Source organism: Gymnoscopelus braueri (assembly GCF_963280865.1).
Source record: "Gymnoscopelus braueri genome assembly, chromosome: 3".
In the NCBI taxonomy this organism is placed as follows: Eukaryota; Metazoa; Chordata; class Actinopteri; order Myctophiformes; family Myctophidae; genus Gymnoscopelus; species Gymnoscopelus braueri.
The window spans coordinates 8,030,542-8,051,526 of NC_137612.1; the positions used below are offsets into that span (position 1 = coordinate 8,030,542).

Below are 20,985 nucleotides of genomic sequence, written 5' to 3' on the forward strand. Positions count from 1 at the left end.
TCATTTGTGTCATTTTAAGATCTCTTTGGCTATTTAAAAATTGCAGATATACGCGCTAGAGCTTGTAGATCAACATTTTTTTAAAACATTTGTAAAAAAAGTTCCAGGGACCCCCAGAAGCAAAGATTTTTAGGTAACAAATGTCCGCTTAAAAAAGAAAATCTAATAATATTTGCACACATTTTTATGATTTTTCAAAAATAGCACATCTACAAGCTCATAGCGCGGCACTCGGGTGCCGCGCTATGAGCTTGTATATCTGCTATTTTTTAATAGCCAAAGAAACCTAAAAATGACACGAGATGCGTTCCCCCGGATTGAATGGGTTAACTCTGTAAGTGTTAAAAAGTATCTTCAAATTAACTCTCAGGATTGTACTGTGTTGTTGTGAAGATTCCTCTGATGGAGGAAGCCCAAGTTGAGCTGGGAAATACCTAATAAGGAGATGATTGTTCCTATCCTACAGTCACGGAGTTCAGTAATATTTTTCAGTGATATATGCTGGCCTGCGTCAGCTGACAAGAGCCTATCTTTAATAGCATCTATTTTCCTATTTCAAGTTACCATCCCAAATGTGAGATTTATGTGAACTTGCCGTGCTGTTGTGGCCAGACAAAACCTTTTAACATTTCTGATGCCTCGTTGAGGATTATGGTAGTTATATAGCACATCTGTTATACTTGTTCACTTGAGATATCTGCCAGCATGTATTAAATACAATTTTGTCAAGCACTCCCTAATCATACAGCTGTAGAGTTACAGCTGTAGAGTAATGAATGAGGAACTATTGAGCCCACCGGTGAGTGTTGCATACATTATATTAAAGTGGGTTCTTGGTGATATGAAAACACAATGAATTTGTGAAATAATGTTAAAACTAATGGTGGGAAATTAACAGCAGTCATCAGTCGAAATCTGATTTAGATTATGACTGATTTGTTTTTACTACCCAACCAACTATTTTGACATCAATCATAGGACCTGTTCTGATGTGAATCTCGGGCTTCATGTGGCCAGCCCTATGACATGAATTGTCTATGATGTGTATGACTTTAAATTTGGGGCAAGCTTTCAGCCTGATCCCTAGACCAAGCCCCCTTGACTTCCATTATAAAATAACATATTTCAAGAGGATAAAACAGATACTTACTCGGCCTATAACTGATGCACACAAAGTCTGGCACTGATGGGCCCAGCGGTTTGGGAGATTATCTCTAGACACACAGACACACAGACACACAGACTAGCCCGCATAGCATGCCGTAAAATGCTCCCTGCCCTCTGTAGGAACATATGTTTTCTACAATATTTCAGCAATAGGAGTAATAGAATTACCCTTGTAAGAGCATTATGTTTGGTATCAATTTTGCTTGGGGAATTTTGCAGTTTTTTCTAGACCATGAGTGTGAACCCCTTCAAAGCCTTATACTCTATAGCAGGGGCCTTTTCAACGTTTTTCAGACCAAGGACCCCTTGGTTGAGAGAGAGAGATGAAGCAGGGACCCCCGCAACTTTTTCATAGATTCCATATAGTTTCATTGTTTGAGAGCACGATCATCAGTGTTGCCTGTTTTGGATTCATTTTCAGATATGTAACCACTTAAACCACTTGACCTTTCACTCTGTACTTAGTCTGCTCTTTTTCCCCCTTTACACCAAACCTCTTTGCCGAAAACAGCCGATCTACAAGCTCACAACGTCTCGCAGCGCGAGCCGTTGTGAGCTTGTAGATCTGCTTGTAGATCTGCTTGTAGATCTGCTTGTAGATATGCTAACAAAAGTTCTCCTCAGAATATGGATGCTAGGGTTCAAGTGGTTCATGTAAAAAAAAGAAAAAAAATCCTATCACACAAAGATTTGGTGACCCCCCTGTAGTGACCCTGAGGACCCCCTAGGGGTCACGGACCCCCTGTTGAAAACCCCTGCTCTAGCTAGTAGGTGAAACCACATGGTGGATTTAATAAAAATGACATTTCTTGACATATAATATTCTACTCACACAGTGACTAAGCAATGTGGAAAGGCCCTTTAAAATGCTTTATCATCAAGTCTTCTTCTAATTGATGTATATAGGCTACAGTATACTGGGTTTATCCAACCTCGAGCCTGACAGCTCAAACATTATCTGTTTGAACTGCATTAAGCAGCGAGGCCGTCAAGGTGGAGCAACCACGGCGTTGTGCTCATTTTCCGCTCTCAGATTACATTGTAGGAATCATGGTCACGATTAAGAGAGTTTAATTTTGTCTGGTTTGATTAGCACAAGGCACACATGAATCAGACAGAGGTTTCTATTAAAAGACAGTTGCGAGTGCAAGCGCACACACACACATGCACGCGCCAAGCCCCCAGAGTTGCTGAGAAACATTGAAGCTGCCACCCCAGTGGCCAAAGCTGGAACTGCAGGTGGGGAGAAATACATGCACGCGCAAAACATACTGAGAGATATTTATATTTATACATATAAATATGTAAACATATTATACATACATACATATGCATTTACATATAAATATGCATCTCGAGTGTATTTAATAAATATCTCGCGTTCAATCCTTGACACACGGGCTGCCGTAGAACGCAAAAAGGACACTAGTGCGCATGCTCATAACTCTATGGGGGGTCAAAATCGAACCAATAATTCTACTTCCGGCAGGTTTCCGGGTGCTTCAAAACGCCAGTGAGCACATTCATTGAAATGATAGCTGGGGGCGGGGCAATCCGCCCTCTAGTTATATTATACCTCTATGGCACGCGCGCGCGCTCACGCATGCACCCACACGCGTGCACACACACACACACACACACACACACACGCACACACACACACACACACACGCACACGCGCACACACACACACACACACACACACACACACACACACACACACACCCTTCTACTCAAATTATTTTCACAAGTGGGAACGTTTCTGTGTTGAATACTTTATTTCAGGGGTCTTTTTATATGTTTTTCAGGCCAATTAATACCCTTTAGCTGAGAGAGAGATGAGGGACTATAGAATTATGTTGATGTTGGCCTCTGTGTCTCAGTGGAGGGCTGTGGACAGTTCAGAAACCCGCCTACCAGTGACATCATGGTACACAGGTTTAGTCCTTTTTATGTTTTATTTATGCGAGAACAATGGCTTCTATAATAGCATGCTAACCTTCCAGGAATAGAAAGCCTGTAGTTTCCATTAGCTTTGATTCCCCATCGATGATGTCACTGGTAGGCGGGTTTCTGAGCTGTCCATAGCCCGCCTCTGAGACACAGAGTGAATAGATATGGTACTATATATATTGTAAAGGCAAACACAGGAGAGGGAGCGTACAACAGCGTTGATGAGGTGCTGACCCCGACTGTTGAGAGGGAGGAGGCCACAACTCATAGCCACGATGCAAAACTGTATTAAAGAAATGTCAAGAAACCAACGTTTCGACAAGATAGTCTTCCTCAGGGTTTAACAAAACTGAGTAGCCTACACACATCACTTATATAGGGAATGGGACACAGGTGGACTCATCTCCAAGGGAGTGTCCTCAATCTAACGAATCCACTCTCACCCATGGTGCTGGACGAACGGCTGGATCTGGCGTTGTGAGCTTGTAGATCTGCTATTTTTTGGCAAAAGTTCTCCTATCCTATCACACAAAGATTTGGTAGCCCCCCTGTAGTAACTATGAGGACCCCCTAGGGGTTCACGGACCCCCTGTTGAAAACCCCTGCTCTAGCTACAGTATAAGGTTTAGGTGTAACCAAATGGTGGATTTAATGAAAATGACATTTCTTGACATGTAACATCCCACTCACACAGTGACTAAGCAATGTGGAATGGCCCTTTAAAATGCTTTATCTTATTCAAATCTTCTTCTAATTGATGTAAGCTACAGTATACTGGGTTTACCCAACCTCGAGCCTGACAGCTCAAACATTATCTCTTTGAACTGCATCAGCAGCGAGGCTGTCAAGGTGGGGCAACCACGGCGTTGTGCTCATTTTCCGCTCTCAGATTACATTGTAGGAATCATGGTCACGATCAGTGGTGGAAAAAGTACTCAAATGTTTTACTTAAGTAAAAGTATCAATACTGCAATTTAGAAGTACTCTGTTACAAGTGAAAGTCCGGAATTCAAAATGTACTTGAGTAAAAGTACAAAAGCATTGGTATCAAAATGTACTTAAAGTACCAAAAGTAAAAGTACTAAAATGTTTGAAAATAGCAGATCTACAAGCTCACAACACGTCGCACTGCGACGCGTTGTGAGCTTGTAGATCGGCTATTTTCAAATAGCTTAGGTATAAAATAGGGCTAAAGTGGTTAATGTATATATAATAATATCATAATTTACATCTGAAAAGTAACTAGTAACTGAAGTTTTCAAATATTTGTAGTGGAGTAAAAGTACAATATTTGCCTCTGAGATGTAGTGGAGTAGAAGTAAAAGTATTGGAAATTGGAAATACTCAAGTAAAGTACAGATACCTCAAAAATGTACTTAAGTACAGTACTTAAGTAAATGTACTTAGTTACTTTACACCACTGGTCACGATACCCTAAATTTTTATCCCACGATTTTGTAACCCAATTCTTCTCCCAGTGCCAATTGCCTATGTAATCCTGGGCGCTACTCTCCCTCTGCCAGCCTGGGGAGAGCCCCGAACTGAGCTCATGCCTCTTTCAATGCATGAGGAGCTAGCAAGCCGCTTCTTATCACCTGACAGGGGGAGGTTCCCCGGTAGGACGTAGCGCGTGGAAGGAACACGTTATTCCAACCAGTTCCTTTCCCCTTCATCAGGCGTCTCGGCTGACCAGGGGGAGGCAGTATAGAGACCAGGATTAAAGCATATTTTTGTGAGGGTACCTAGCGCAGGGGACACGTCGGGGAGAACATGCAAACTACACAGAGAGGCCTTTCACCAACCCCACCCAGGGTATGGGTAAATGGTAAATGGTTCATTTATATAGTGCTTTTATCCAAAGCGCTTTATTGTGCATTACATTCACCCATTCACACACACATTCACACACCGATGGCGGAGGAAACCATGCAAGGCACCAACCTGCTCATCGCAATTAGGGGTTCAGCGTCTTGCTCAAGGACACTTTGACTGTAACTCTGGGGGAGCCCCCCAGCCCGGGATCGAACTGAGAACCTTGCGGTTTCCAGTTCACTCTACCCGGCCACTCTACCCCTGAGACACTGCCGCCACATGGGCACTGATGACGCGGAGGAGAGGACACGCCCCCTAGTGCCCAAAGCGTCCCCGGCGGGAATCAAACCCAGGAACCTTCTAGCTGTGAGGCGACAGCGCTACCGACTGCGCCCCAGTGCCCCTAATTGGACGCCCTACTTGATCATACTACAGTGTCACACAAAAGCATCAAAAGTAACAGATCTACAAGCTCGAAACACGGTGCAAAGCGACGCGTTTCGAGCTACTGATCTTCTTCTGTTGATGCTTTTGAATTTGAATCCTGAAAAGTAACAGTTTTGGACATATGAGGTTTCCACCCGACAGAGACGATATGCATGCAGGCTACTCACACAAATAAATGCATCTCTTTTCCTCTCCGTTTCTCTCCTTCTCTCTCTCCTCACACTCGTCTTTCTTTGGAAACAGTCGAAACTTTTGTTGTTTCATCCTCTTATTAGGCCTAATGGGATTATTGCAATTATTAGCCTACTTCCCAGGGAAGAAAGGGATGCTATTTTATTATTATTTGGTAGAGTTATGCTGTGTTCACACCGACGTTTTTCTGAACAATGACTTGGCTTCTATTTTCAATGTTATCTCTATGCAAATTGGCGTTTTAATTTTTTTCATGAGCGTTTAAACGCCTAAATGGAAAAGCGTGCTTTTTTTCTCCCCAGACCTGAGTTTTGAAGCTTTTGCTTTCGAAGCATTTCAAACTGTAGGCGTTTAAAGCTCAATTCTAGCCAATCAGAGCACAGCATGATCTGAGTAGGCGGGGACTAGCGCATTCAGCCAAAATAGAATGTCAGCCCGCTGCTCGCACAGCCTGCTCGCAGGCGCAGCAGACAGGGAGATGCGGTTTACCGAAAGAAAAATCTATTTTTTTAAATAAAGGCTGTATATGTAATATTAATGGTGATTTGGCAAGAACATGGCATATAAATGGTCGGAAATAAAAGGATATGTGACCAACAAGTCGTGAAAGCAGTTAAAACTGGTTATGTTCCGTGAGACAGGCCCCTCTCCCCGTCAGCTCACCCCGGGGAGAAGAGAGCACGCTGGGGCAGACAGGTCACACGGTCCGCTGTGGTCTGTGGTCCCCACAGTGGACCACAATCCGGTTTTCCGCCCGGTTTTCACCGGAGCGGGGTAGATGAACACGGAGGCCGAATTGGACTACTACACACACCCACACAAAACGAATATTAAAGTTACTACATACTGTCATGAATAGAGTTATATATTGGAACCTCAAACTCTGACTGGGTCACAAAAATCAACAACAAAGCAATAATTTGGTGCAAGTAGCATTGTTATTATTTTTTTAATATAATTTTTATCCCTCGATTTGTGTAACCCTTTTTTCACCCGGTGCCAATTTGCTAAGTGATCCTGGGCACTACACTCCCCCCACCAGCCTAGGGAGGCCAGGGCCGAGCTCGTGCCTCCTTCCATGCATGAGAGCCAACTGACCTTCTTGTCACCTGACAGTGGGGAGTTTCCCTGGTTGGACGTAGCGCATGGAAGGAACACGTTATTCCAACCAGTTCCCTTCCCCTCCATCAGACACCCCGGCTGACCAGGGGGAGGCAGTATAGTGACCAGGATTACTGCATGTTTTTGTGAGGGTATTAACTAACTACCCTAGGAGACACGGGGAGAACATGCAAACTCCACACAGAGTAGGCCCTTTCGCCAACCCCACCTAGGGTATGGGCGCTGATGACGCGGAGGAGAAGACACGCCCCCAGCGCCCACAGCGTCCCCGGCGGGAATCGAACCCAGGACCTTCTAGCTGTGAGGCGACAGTAGCATTGTTATTAACGGTTGTAAAATACAGAAGAGCATTATGAACTGTGCTCAAGTGGTCTGTGGTTTATGAATCTGTGCCAGCGTGTCATTTTATTTAATTTGATGTTTTTAGTGGACTGTTTTTCTTTTCAGTTGCTGTTGGTAGTCATGGCTGCCAGTTCCCACCTGATGTTGTGTGGAAGTTCCCACTGCTCCAGACCGTACTGAATAACTGCTAGCTTGCATAATGTCTTGAGACTAGGATTGAGGTCTAGGATATACAGGTCATTGGTTGTGTTGTATCTCCCAGAGAGGATGATACGATCTCCTACAATGCAACAGAACACAATAAATGTCCACTGGTCTTTCCCCTTGGTCTCAACCTTCTTCCAGGATAAAGTCTCTGGATTGAATTTCCAAAGATATTGGCAGGTGTAGTCACCATGTATGTACAGCTCTCCATTATAGGTAAAGGATGAATTACTAGTAGTTAATGAACTACTGCGTTCTTCTGGAAGAGGCTGTGTGTTCAGCCAGCAGTTGGTCTCTGTGTCAAACACTCTCATGTGGCTGTAGACCCCATAGTCCTTTTGGCCCCCGATTAGAAACATCTTTGTCCCAATAATGATGGCAGAGTGACTGTGACTGTATGAAACAGGCGGAGGAGTTCCTCTGGTGTTAATGAAAGACCAGACCATTGTGGTGGTGGTGTCCAACTTGTAGATGTCATTAGTGAATTTAGTCTGGATCCATCCCCCATGGATAAACATGACCTTCCCCAAGACACAGGCTGAGTGGCCCCACCTCTCTGCTGGAACAGTCCCAGAAACCTGGGGTTTGAACATTATGTGGGTGTCGACATCAAATGCATAAAGAAAGCTGTGGCAAGAAAACCCTCCGCATATGTAGATGGTATCTTCTATCAGCACAGCTGTGTGGTCCTCACGTGTTGATGGAACCCTAAGGCAACGTTTCCCTCCTCCAGTTGTCACCAGGATCAACGTACTCCAGCATAAAGACACTGTGTTGAAAACATGGACATTCATCTGAGCCGTGTTGCCATTACAGAGCTCTCCAAAGGCTTACACCTTGTGCTCCACTGCAACAGCGGCATAACTGCGTCCTTTTGGTCCTCCGTTCAGAAGATGTACCGTCCAGCAGAACATTTCTCTCGCTGTAAGTTAATTTGGACTTCTAAACCCTTTCCAATGTAAACAATGAAGTCCTAATGTGAGCGACTGTGTCTTATCACTTATATTGTTTCAGTGGCACAAATGACACGCAAAGGGTAAAGGCAAATCAGTCGTGTTGGCCAATCAGGGATGCCGATGGCTGTCGATCTCCTAATATGGCAAATTGAATGGGTTCATCAGTGTTGATGAATGGTTTTCAGGGGAAGTCGCTACAGACAGCTGGATTTGATAGTAAAAGTTTCTAAATGAGGTTTAGTTTTGTTCGACGATTCATTTTAAAGGACATGGTTGGGATGACAACGTTGTGACGTCGTCGTGTGATGATGATGTCATCATGTAGAGTCGTCCAGTGGTGGTAAAAGTACTCACATTTCTTACTGAAGTAAAAGTATCAATACTGTATTGTAGAAATACTCTGTTACAAGTAAAAGTCCGGAATTCAAAATGTACTTGAGTAAAAGTACAATAGAATTGGTTTCAAAATGGTATACTAAAATGTTTGAAAATAGCAGATCTACAAGCTCACAACGCGACGCGTTGTGAGCTTGTAGATCGGCTATTTTCATATAGCCTATGTTTAAAATAAGGCTAAAGTGGTTAATGTATGTTTTATAATGTAATATATTCATATCTGCAAAGAAAAGAGAGTTTAATTTTGTCTGGTTTGATTAGCACAAGGCACACATGAATCAGACAAAGATTTCTATTAAAAGACAGTTGTGAGTGCACACACACATGCACACGCGCACACGCACACACACACACACACACACACGCACGCACGCACACACACACACACACACACACACACACACACACACACACACACACACACACACACACACACACACACACACACACACACACACACACACACACACACACACACACACACACCCACACACCCGCACCCGCACACACACACACACACACACACACACACACCCTTCAACTCAAATTATTTTCACAAGTGGGAACGTTTCTGTGTTGAATACTTTAATTCAGGGGTGTTTTTATATGTTTTTCAGGCCAATTAATACCCCTTAGCTGAGAGAGAGATGAGGGAACCCCTGCAACATATTGTAGGCCTATAAAATTATGTTGTAGATGTTGGCCTCTGTGTCTCAGTGGAGGGCTGTGGACAGTTCAGAAACCCGCCTATCAGTGACATCATCGGTACACGTGTTTAGTCATTCTTTAAAATGTTTTATTAATGTGAGAACAATGGCTTCTATTATAGCATGCTAACTTTCCAGGAATAGAAAGCCTGTAGTTTCCATTAGCTTTGATTCCCCATCGATGATGTCACTGGTAGGCAGGTTTCTGAACTGTCCACAGCACAGTGAATAGAGTGAATAGACAAATATGGTACCATATTGTAAAGGCAAACACAGGAGAGGGAGTGTACACCAGCGTTGATGAGGTGCTGACCTCGACTGTTGAGAGGGAGGAGGCCACAACTCATAGCCACGATGCAAAACTGTATTAAAAGAAATTCAAGAAACCAGGTTTCGACAAGATAGTCTTCCTCAGGGATAACAAAACTGAGTAGCCTACACACATCACTTATATAGGGAATGGGACACAGGTGGACTCATCTCCAAGTCCAAGGGAGTGTCCTCAATCTAATGAAGGTCATAGGTGATCCACTCTCACCCAGGTGCTGGACAAACGGCTGGATCATCTACAGGACTTGTTTACAATTCCTGAAGAAGACCCAGCCTGATTGAAATGTTGAAACAATAAATAAGTGGAGCTGAGAGAAGGAAAAAAAAACAGTGTTGCGGACTTTATTCCTTTCCAGTGTCCTCAATCTACCCATCAACATGACTGGGGTGGATAATAATATAATAATAATAAGACTGATGATAGGTTCCTGGTTTCTATGACCTTAGAATACTATTTCTATGCATTTGATGTATTACCTCATGTTTACCTTGCTTACTGTAAATCGCTCTGGATTAAGAGCATCTGCTAAATGCAGAAGTGAACATAAAATTTAGATATGCAAAAAAATGTTGTAACATTTTTCTTCTTCATATTAAATACATACATATTCAACAATATACAAAAATACATGAGATACTCATACGCCAAAATACATATGGCAACAGATTATTGCCATATGTATTGCCGAAAATAGGTTGAAAATTGGTGAAGTGGTCCTTTAATGTTAAAAAATAAAATAAAGTTCATTTGACACAAAGCTCTTTTGGATAGAACTGTATAGTAACTCTGAGGACCCCCCTATGGGGTCTCGAACCCCCTTTTGAAGACACCGGATGTCACAGGGTCTATAAAGGAAACGGAAGTCAGCTGGCGCGGGATTTTGGTCGTTGTTATTGTTGATAGATTGTCCATAAATCCTCTCATTGCTAAGAACCAGAACAGTATAAACGTTTGCAGCGCTTGCCATCTCAAGTGTCTTATTATTGGCATCAAGCATTATTGCTTCAGGCATCATGGCTTCGCGAAAAGAAGCGGATTCCCCATCATGTCTCAAAGTAAGTTGTATAACGTGTCGCATCTCAACGCGTTGTTGTGAGCTTGTAGATTTGCTATTTTCAAATAGCCGATGCATAATAAGGTTAAAGTGCTCATCATGTGGCCTATTTAGTCGCTTCTTTTGGACTTGTTTTCCTAGACCATGGGTTGCTTATTTCTCTCGCATAATATGGCAACACTGGCTAAGTTGCTAACGTTATGTTAACAGGATCAATGTATGTTAGTGAGCTGGTTTTGTGTACGTTAAAGTGCGTGTTACGATTTGCTCTTGAATTAGCCACAATGTTGGTAAACTGGGACAATAGACATTGTTTAGGTATATAAACATATTGTTAGAGTTCTTGAGCTATCTGGCTGCTAGTCAACAATGGGACATTAGTAGCTAAGGAACATGACTGTCAGTCATGGCGCTACTTGCTCCTGGTTTTTGAAATTTCTCCATTTACAACACGTACATCTACATAAACGTTCAGATTTCAAATATAAAGTGTTGACCCCACGGCCACGGATGTAACAAGTTAAAACGCCAGGGTCTAAGTATCCGTATCTTCCGTATTGTTCAATAAAACGCATTTTAATCCGATCGCGTCCGCGATCGAGTCCGCGAGTTATAATAAAACAGAGTGCAGTATACCTTCCAACCGATAGGTCCTGTCGTTGAAAGCATATGGAGAACATTCTGAGAAAATGGCCACCGATTGGATCAAAATGCTTTTTATTGAACAATTTACGGAAGAAACGGGTATTTAGACCCGGACGTTTTAACGTGTAACATCCGTGGCCGTGGGGTCACTACTTTATATTTGAAATCTGAACGTTTATGTAGATGTACGGGTTGTAAATGTAGACATTTCAAAAACCAGGAACAAGTCGTGCCATGACGCTTGTCATGTGAACCATGGCTAAGCCGATGTGAGCTTGTAGATTGGCTATGCATGGGTCTTGAATGTTTTCAGCCCAAGGACCCCTTAGCTGAAAGAGAGATGAAGCAGGGACCCCCCACTACATATTATATCAAATTGTGTTGCAGATAGATTTCATAGACAGTTTCATGGACTTGTTTGACAGCACTATCATCAATGTTGTATACATTAATGTCTTGTTTATTTTTTTACACAGTAGCTTCTCTATTAATTCATATTAATGTTTATTTTCAGACTTTTAACCACTAAGCCTCAATACTAAACTTGACCATTGGCTCTGTACTAGGTTTGCTCTTTTTTTTCTCCCTCTATACCAAACCTCTTTGCCAACAATAGCAGGTCTACAAGCACACAATGCCTCGCGCTGCTAGGTGTTGTGTGCTTGTAGATTGGCTATTTTTGGCTAATGTTCCCCTCACTCCCTTCAGTATCCTATCACACACACATTTGGAGGTAACTCTGAGGACCCCCCATTGAAGACCCCTGGGCTATATTGTTAGATATTGGATGTTCCCCTAGAATATGGATGCGCGGCATCGTGGTTAAAGAACAAATGACACATTTAGTTTAGACTGACGTGACACCTGTCAGGGACACGAAGGAAATCATTGTGAATGTTATTGACAGCTGTCATGAAATGTCATTCACTCAATGAGGCCACTTTCAATGCAAAGTTGACATTGTTTAGGGGTTTTCAACAGGGGGTCCGGGACCCCTAGGGGGTCCTCAGAGTTACTACAGGGGGGTCCTACATTTTTTGTTCCATAGGACCTTTTTGTTTCGTTTTTTACATATGCCACAAAAAAAAATCCAGCATCCCTATTCTGTGAGCTTGTAGATCGGCTATTTTCGGGGGTTTGGTGTTGTAGAGGAAAAAAAGAGCAGACCTAGTACAGAGTCAAAGGTCAAGTTTGACAAGGTATTGAGGGTTGTGGTTAATGTCTGAAAATGCACAATAAAATAAATCCAACATATTAATAGAAAAGATAATGTGTAAAAAACAAACAAAAAACTAAACATTATTTACACAACACAACACTGACGCCATGCTAAGGTTCTCCTTGGAAGAGTACAGAGACCACTGCCAACTACTGAAGGGGGGGGGGGGGGGGGTGTGTGTGTGTGTGTGTGTGTGTGTGTGTGTGTGTGTGTGTGTGTGTGTGTGTGTGTGTGTGTGTGTGTGTGTGTGTGTGTGTGTGTGTGTGTGTGTGTGTGTGTGTGTGTGTGTGTGTGTGTGTGTGTGCGCGTGCGTTTTGATTTAGTTTGTCATAGGCTTTTGAATCAAATTCCATTTAGTTTTAGTCATATTTTGTCATCTGAAATGTTTTACTGTTAGTCTAGTTTTAGTCGACTAAAATGTATGTTGGCGGTGCTTTGATGGCGTCGTACTCGTAATGCCTGATTTTACACTTGGTTGCATGCTGAAAATAGCAGATCTACAAGCTCACAACGCGTCGCAGAGCGACGCGTTGTGACCTTGTAGATCTGCTATTTTCAGAGCGCAACACCCGAGCGCAAACAAACATAAAATGTATTGTCTTTTAGTTCTACTGGATCTCTTCTCCACTATAACATTTTAGTCTAGTTTCTATTTGTTGACGAAATTGTCAATATATTTAGTTTTAGTCATCATAGCTTAGTTTTTATTTAGTTTTTATTTAGTTTTCGTCAGTTAAAAACGGTAGTCGACAAACATTTTTCGTCATAGTTTTAGTCGACGAAATCAACACTGGTGTGTGTGTGTGTGTGTGTGTGTGTGTGTGTGTGTTAGTATTTGTCCAAGGGTCAGTGATGGGCAGGAGCCCCACTGCCATGCGGAATAAGCTGACAAGTGGTGTGGGTTTTTTGTCTTGGTTAGGGATGGGATATCGAGATTTACTCAGATTTATATTATCGCAATAATCTAAACATGCTTAAAACTCTTAAAATGCTACTTTTGTTAACCACTTGAACCCCAGCATCCTCCATATTCTGGGGCGGAACGCTTGCCAAAAATAGCCGATCTACAAGCTCACAACGCAGCGCGTTGTGAGCTTGTAGATCGGCTATTTTTGGCAAAGAGATTTGGTCGAGATATTGAAGAAAAAAAAAACGTATCAAGTACGTTCTTTACAGGTCCGTTTGACCAATTCTAGAGGGTTTAAGTGGTACCGGATATGCAGCTCGGCAAAAGGTGAATTGATCCCAGTGTATGACGGAGGACAATTTCACGATAAATTTAAATCTCTGCGATACGATTGTTGTGAGTGTTTTTTTTGTAATCACGATACAAACGATAATAACGATTATCGTCCCATCCCTAGACTTGGTAGACCAATGTTTCTTGCTAGATGGTAGTTGAGTTGATGTTCAGAATGACGAGGGTCACATGATATGTCCATAGAAGGTATAATATAACTAGAGGGCGGATTGCCCCGCCCCCAGCTATCATTTCAATGAATGTGCTCTCAGTGGCGTTTTGAAGCACCCGGAAGCCTGCCGGAAGTAGAATTATTGAGTCGTTTTTGATCACACATAGAGTTATGAGCATGCGCACTAGTGTCCTTTTTGCGTTCTACGGCAGCCCGTGTGTCAAGGATTGAACGCGAGATATTTATTAAATACACTCGAGATGCATATTTATATGTAAATGCATATGTATGTATGTATAATATGTTTACATATTTATATTTATATATATAAATGTCTCTCAGTATGTTTTGCTCGTGCATGTATTTCTCCCCGCCTGCAGTTCCAGCTTTGGCCACTGGGGTGGCGGCTTCAATGTTTCTCAGCAACTCTGGGGGCTTGGATATGTCCTGCTCACTTCTGGGTCTTGGGCAGGGTTGCCAGATCTGCTTATTATAATTTCCCCCGCAAGATTTTATTTGAAAATAGCCGATCTACAAGAGCTTGTAGATCTGCTATTTTCAAATAGTAGGGGGTACTAAGCACAAAAAATGGCCAAATCGTTACGCGGCGGATAAAAGCACCAAATTTGGTACACGCACTCTTTAGGATGTATCTCATCATCTCAGAAGGGGTGCCCAAAAATTTGGACCCATTAAAGGGTTTTTTAAAGGAAAAATCAAAAATGGCCGCCAGAAATGACCCATGATTCCTAAAAGTTGATATAATTCTGACATTTTGGCTGATTGTGCTAAATATAACTTTTACATTTATAGTAAATAGACTGATATTAAAGGATTTGGCAAAAATAACCGATGAAAAATGTCTTAAATATTTTTTAAACAACTCTAAATGCCCAAAATTGTCTTAAAAACCACTCTGAATAAGATGACCTTCCACATTAATCCTTTTCTAAGTGATATATTGTCAATGCCAAATATACTTAATTGTTTTCTAAAACTTTTAAAAGACCCTATGAATGATTACCAATACATAATATATTGTACAAATCTTCATATGACCAGAGATCAAGCCCTCTATTGGGGCACAACTCCATAGCGTTTTAATGCCCCAAAAATGTAGGAGAGTGTGGGAGCAGACAGGTTCTCGTGCTTGGAGTGTGGGAGCAGACAGGTTCTCGTGCTTGAAATTAAACAAAGTTGCAACCTTGTGCGGGAAAGCAGAAGATCAAAGACACACACACCAGCACCCCCCCCCCCCCCCCCCCCTTAAAAACGGTCTGGGGGGCTCACAAAAGCCTGAGTAGACGATAAAATGACCCAACGTTTTTTTGAAAGTGAAATATCCCTTTAACATGTTGTCCCTGCTACCTGCATGTCACACAGTTAACATGTTGTCCCTGCTACCTGCATGTCACACAACAGTTAAGATGTTGTCCCTGCTACCTGCATGTCACACAACAGTTAAGATGTTGTCCCTGCTACCTGCATGTCACACAGCAGTTAAGATGTTGTCCCTGCTACCTGCATGTCACACAACAGTTAAGATGTTGTCCCTGCTACCTGCATGTCACACAACAGTTAAGATGTTGTCCCTGCTACCTGCATGTCACACAACAGTTAAGATGTTGTCCCTGCTACCTGCATGTCACACAGCAGTTAAGATGTTGTCCCTGTTACCTGCATGTCACAAAACAGTTAACATGTTGTCCCTGCTACCTTCATGTCACACAACAGTTAACATGTTGTCCCTGCTACCTGCATGTCACACAACAGTTAAGATGTTGTCCCTGCTACCTGCATGTCACACAGCAGTTAAGATGTTGTCCCTGTTACCTGCATGTCACACAACAGTTAACATGTTGTCCCTGCTACCTGCATGTCACACAACAGTTAAGATGTTGTCCCTGTTACCTGTATGTCACACAACAGTTAACATGTTGTCCCTGCTACCTGCATGTCACACAACAGTTAAGATGTTGTCCCTGCTACCTGCATGTCACACAACAGTTAAGATGTTGTCCCTGCTACCTGCATGTCACACAACAGTTAAGATGTTGTCCCTGCTACCTGTATGTCACACAACAGTTAAGATGTTGTCCCTGCTACCTGCATGTCACACAACAGTTAAGATGTTGTCCCTGTTACCTGTATGTCACACAACAGTTAAGATGTTGTCCCTGCTACCTGTATCTCACACAACAGTTAAGATGTTGTCCCTGCTACCTGCATGTCACACAACAGTTAACATGTTGTCCCTGCTACCTGTATGTCACACAACAGTTAAGATGTTGTCCCTGCTACCACTAAGTGACTGTCACTTCCTGTTTCAGATTGTTTTGGGCACCCCTTCTAGGATGTCTTAGGATGACCCAAGGGACATGTGTGCCAAATTTTATGCTTTTTGGAGATTATTTTGGTGTCTTTTGAGTCAACGGTCAACAGTTTAGGTGGCCATTTTGGATTTTGTCCATAACTCACTTCCTGTTTAAGATTTTTTTGGGCACCCCCTTCTAGGATGTTTTAGGATGACCCAAGGGACATGTGTGACACATTTTATACTTTTTGGAGATTCTTTAGTTGTCTTTTGAGTCAATCGACAACACTAGGCGGCCATTTTCAATTTGGTCAATAACTCACTTCCTGTTTCAGATTTTTTTGGGCTCCCCTTCTAGGATGTCTTAGGATGACCCAAAGGACATGTGTGCCACATTTTATGCTTTTTGGAGATTATTTTGGTGTCTTTTGAGTCAACGGTCAACAGTTTAGGTGGCCATTTTGGATTTTGTCCATAACTCACTTCCTGTTTAAGATTTTTTTGGGCACCCCTTCTAGGATGTTTTAGGATGACCCAAGGGACATCTGTATCAAATTTCATGCTTTTATCCGCCGCGTAACGATTTTTCACTTAGTACCCCCTACTAAAATAGCTGATGTATATGTTAAAGTGCTCGTGTGGCCCATAGTCGCTTCTTTTGGGCTGGTTTTCCTAGACCTGGTTGCTTGTTTCTCTCACATAATCTGGCAACACGGGTCTTGGGAGTTGTACAGTTTGGAATGGGAATTGTCTCACTGGTAAAAAAAGAATCAGCATTTTTTTGCGCAGGAGACGGGGTTTCTAATCCAGGGTATAACAGGAAAGTCACATTGATTGATTGCACAGACAACGTGGAAAGTCACACGTTGATTAGCCTCGGAAACCCATGCTTTTTTTTTTGTTACAAAAGAAAAAAAGCCTGGGGGAGCCATGCGGGAACGATGGTCTTGAGCCTTGTTATCTCCTAACCAATCAGAGTGCAGAGGGGCGTCGCTCTAAATTTGGTGACGTCAGCGTGCTCCGTGCACAGGCCGGGGGGGGAGGGGAGGGGAGGCGGGGACATATATTGGTGAAGCAATAGGAAGCCACGCACAAATCCGGGCGGCTGTGTTTGGATCCGCCTTTCAAGACCATCGATTGAGCTCGTAGCCTCAGGCTACACGTTGATTGATGCATAACGTGGAAAGTCAGATTGATCGATGGACAACGTACAGTGGTGGAAAGTAACTAAGCACATTTACTTAAGTACTGTACCTAAGTACAATTTTCAGGTATTTGTACTTTACTTGAGTAGTTCCAATTTCCAATACTTTTACTTCTGCTCCACTACACCTCAGAGGCAAATATTGTACTTTTACTCCACTACAATTATTTGAAAACTTTAGTTACTAGTTACTTTTCAGATATAAATTATGATATTATGAAACGTACATTAATCACTTCAGCCCTATTTTATACATAGGTTGTTTGAAAATAGCCGATCTACAAGCTCACAACGCGTCGCATCGCGACGCGTTGTGAGCTTGTAGATCTGCTATTTTCAAAAAGAGAGAGGATAGTTATGGTAAGGTGACAAAATAAAAATCTGCTATTTTCAAACATTTTAGTACTTTTACTTTTGGTACTTTCAGTACATTTTGATGCCAATACTTTTGTACTTTTACTCAAGTAAATATTTAATTCTGGCTGGGCTTTTACTTGTAACAGAGTATTTCTATATTGCAGTATTGGTACTTTTACTTAAGTAAAGAATTTGAGTACTTTTTCCACCACTGACAACGTACCATTATTAATTTTTTTGTTGATCGTTGAAGATGATTGAAGATTGTTTCCATGCTGAGGGTGTGCTATTATGTTGTGGACTTAAGTGTGAATTTAGCTAAACATTTACCATGCTAGCTAACGAGAAAAAAATGAAAAGTTGACAGTAAAAACAAGGCATTCAAAGAAGAATGGAAATAGCACTCTGTTCACCCTACTACTCTGTTTCATCAATGCAAAGCCTTTTTTTCTCTTATCTGTCCAGTGTGTCCATACACCATATATGACCAAAAGTCAGCGACACCCTTTCTAATTAATGTTTCTAATGAGTGCCCTTTGTCCCAGGAAATGGAAATCTTAATTCCATAGCGGAGCCAGTCATCCACAATGACATTCTATCTACTGTAGACAATTGTGTGTTTCCAACATACAGAACTGCTTTGTTGAGATGAGTGAGGGAGAACTTTAATCCATTAAGACCGGGAACGCATCTGTGTCAATTTAAGTTTTCTTTGGCTATTCAAAAATAGCAGATGTAGAGCTTGTTGATCTGCAAAAAACGTGGAAAAGTTTTGCGTGCGTGTGTGTGTGTGTGTTTTAAAGCGAACATTTTTAAGAAAATTTGAGCTTGTATATCTGCTATCTGCTCTGACATGGATGCGTTCCGGGATTGAATGGGTTAATTGCTTGCACAGAGCCCTGACCGTAACCCTATCAAATACCGTTGGAACGGCACATGTGAGCCAGGGTCTAATCGGCCAACATGAGTGTCTGTCTGACCTCATTAACCCCTTAAGACCGGGAACGCATTCTGTGTCATTTTAGATTTTAGCTATAACCATTATTTTATATTTTGTCTATTTTTGAAAAAGGTTCAGCACCACTGATATACAGCAACATAGGTTTTTCAGAAAACTGTTTAGGATTTAGAAGACATGTTATGTAGAATCCCCCAGAAGCAAAGATTTGAGTTTCAAATGTTCGCTTTAAAAAATATATATATATTCAAAGATTTGCAAAAATGTTCACGATTTTTCAAAAGAATAGCAGATCTACAAGCTCATAGCGTGGCACTCGGTGCCACGCTATGAGCTTGTAGATCTGCTATTCTTTCTTTCATTCTGGATTAAGATTGCAGTAACTGGAATAGAGGGCAAAAGAAACAAGGCTGTCCATGACTATGGTACACCATGACTTTTGGTCATAGTGTAGTGTACCTATTCACTGCACTACAAGGGTTACAGTGCACCGGCACCCCACTGCTTGATTCATGGTTGCCTGTGCCTGACTGTCATTTGCTCAAAATGGATAAGAAAAAGTATCTAAGCATTCTTCAGGTGGGGGTAGATTCTCTTATTTAAATATGACGGGTACAATACAAAAAAACAATGTATCAAGTTATAAAATCAACCAAAATATATGTTTTATTGGATCCTAGCACTTGATATTTTTTTTTTATAATAATAATTTGTTTTTGATATACCGGTATATATTATTTTAAGACCAATATTCGAATATCATTTCTGAGGAAAGTTACCACCAGCCCTAGTTTGTTCACATCTCTTCTCCCTTCCTGCGCTCCTTTCAGTGGCTTCCGGTTGCCGGCCACATCCAGAACACTCAATCAAGGACATGTGTCGCCCCATTAAGCCTTAAAGTAATACTAGGTAACGTTTTCAACAAAACTAAAGTTAAATTGTATATCTTTTGCGAGTGGCAAAAGTTTCACAACACCCACTCCGTGAATTTCACCCCCGGAAGCCTTTTATTTATATATTTTCTATTGAACGTGTACGGGGGGGACTTTCCCGGGAAAATGACGTTCCTGGCCAACGTCATGACGTCGTGGCCGACGTCCTCAGGAACTACCGCAACGGTTTCCTGTTTGGCCAGGAACTACCGCGCTATTAACAAAAAGGAACCTCACGCTGATTTTAAGATAATGTAGGATTGGGAGATCGAAAAAGAACAGAAAAAGAAAGCACAGCTCATGGTAACTAATGCTCCACTGGCTAAGAGAAACGATCCGTAGATAGTATAAAACAATTAAAAGATCGCTTTTTGAAACGCTTCCGGCTTCCGGTGAAAACGAATGGAATTCTGGGTAATCGAGGACTAGGGAAATTGTATGCAGTGACGGTAGTGACCAGCAGAGGTTGCTAAAAATCGTTATTTGTGATTTTGCATTGTACAACTTTAAGCTAATGGGGTGACATGCCCTTGATAGCCTGCTGATGGCTGACAACCTGGTCTCCCTGCTCCTCTGAGACGTGTAGATCCCGTGTCTCTAGGTTGGACACACACAACCTTTGACACGAACGATCCCGTTAATGGTTTGACACAAATTTCTCCCCAGAGGAAGCAGGCAGACAGGCTCTGTTAGCTCAGTTGTTTTAAAACGTCAGACCTGGGGTTCAGATCCAGGGTAGAAACAGGAAAGTTAACGTAGTGCAGCTTTAATTATTTACGTCCCCATTACGACTGTCAACTGCGGATATGCTCTGAAAGCTTGTCTTTAATTGACTGGCATCCCCGTAGCCTTCACCTTCCGTAGTGATGAAATGCTTTGAGAAGTATGTGAAGTAGCTCAGTGGTTCTCAACCAGTGGTCCGGGGACCACCAGTGGTCCTTGAGGAGTCTCCAGGTGGTCCCCGGCTAAATGATGGAGAGTTGGTAACCAAATGGACCCTTATAGATCTTTAACTCTTGAGAGAGTAAAATGAAACCAAATGGACCCTTAGGGGTCCATTTTGGTTTAATTTTACACTCCCAAGAGTTAGATTATTGTTAAACATCTGCATTACTTAATTTACAAGAAGTCTACACAATCAGAGAATGGAGAAGGATTGTTATTTTGACAAAATCTTATCCAACGATAACAAAATATTCTAAGTCTTGAGTCTGAGAGGCTAAATCTCATCAAATGGTGGTCCGTTGCGCAAATGCCGAAT

The 20,985-nt window shown here is 42.1% G+C and overlaps 1 protein-coding gene across 1 annotated transcript in view; it reads left to right on the top strand.

Moving 5' to 3' along the window:
- Window positions 1-10,507: 10,507 nt before the first annotated feature.
- The window catches only part of rad18 (RAD18 E3 ubiquitin protein ligase), a gene marked incomplete at its 3' end in the record, with an annotated part of 93,689 nt that continues 83,211 nt past the window's right edge, over window positions 10,508-20,985 (top strand). Inside the window, exon 1 of the mRNA XM_080424263.1 lies at window positions 10,508-10,684. Within this exon, the coding sequence (XP_080280389.1) occupies window positions 10,643-10,684 (42 nt within the window). The 5' untranslated portion in view covers window positions 10,508-10,642. The remainder of the gene's footprint in view (window positions 10,685-20,985) is intronic.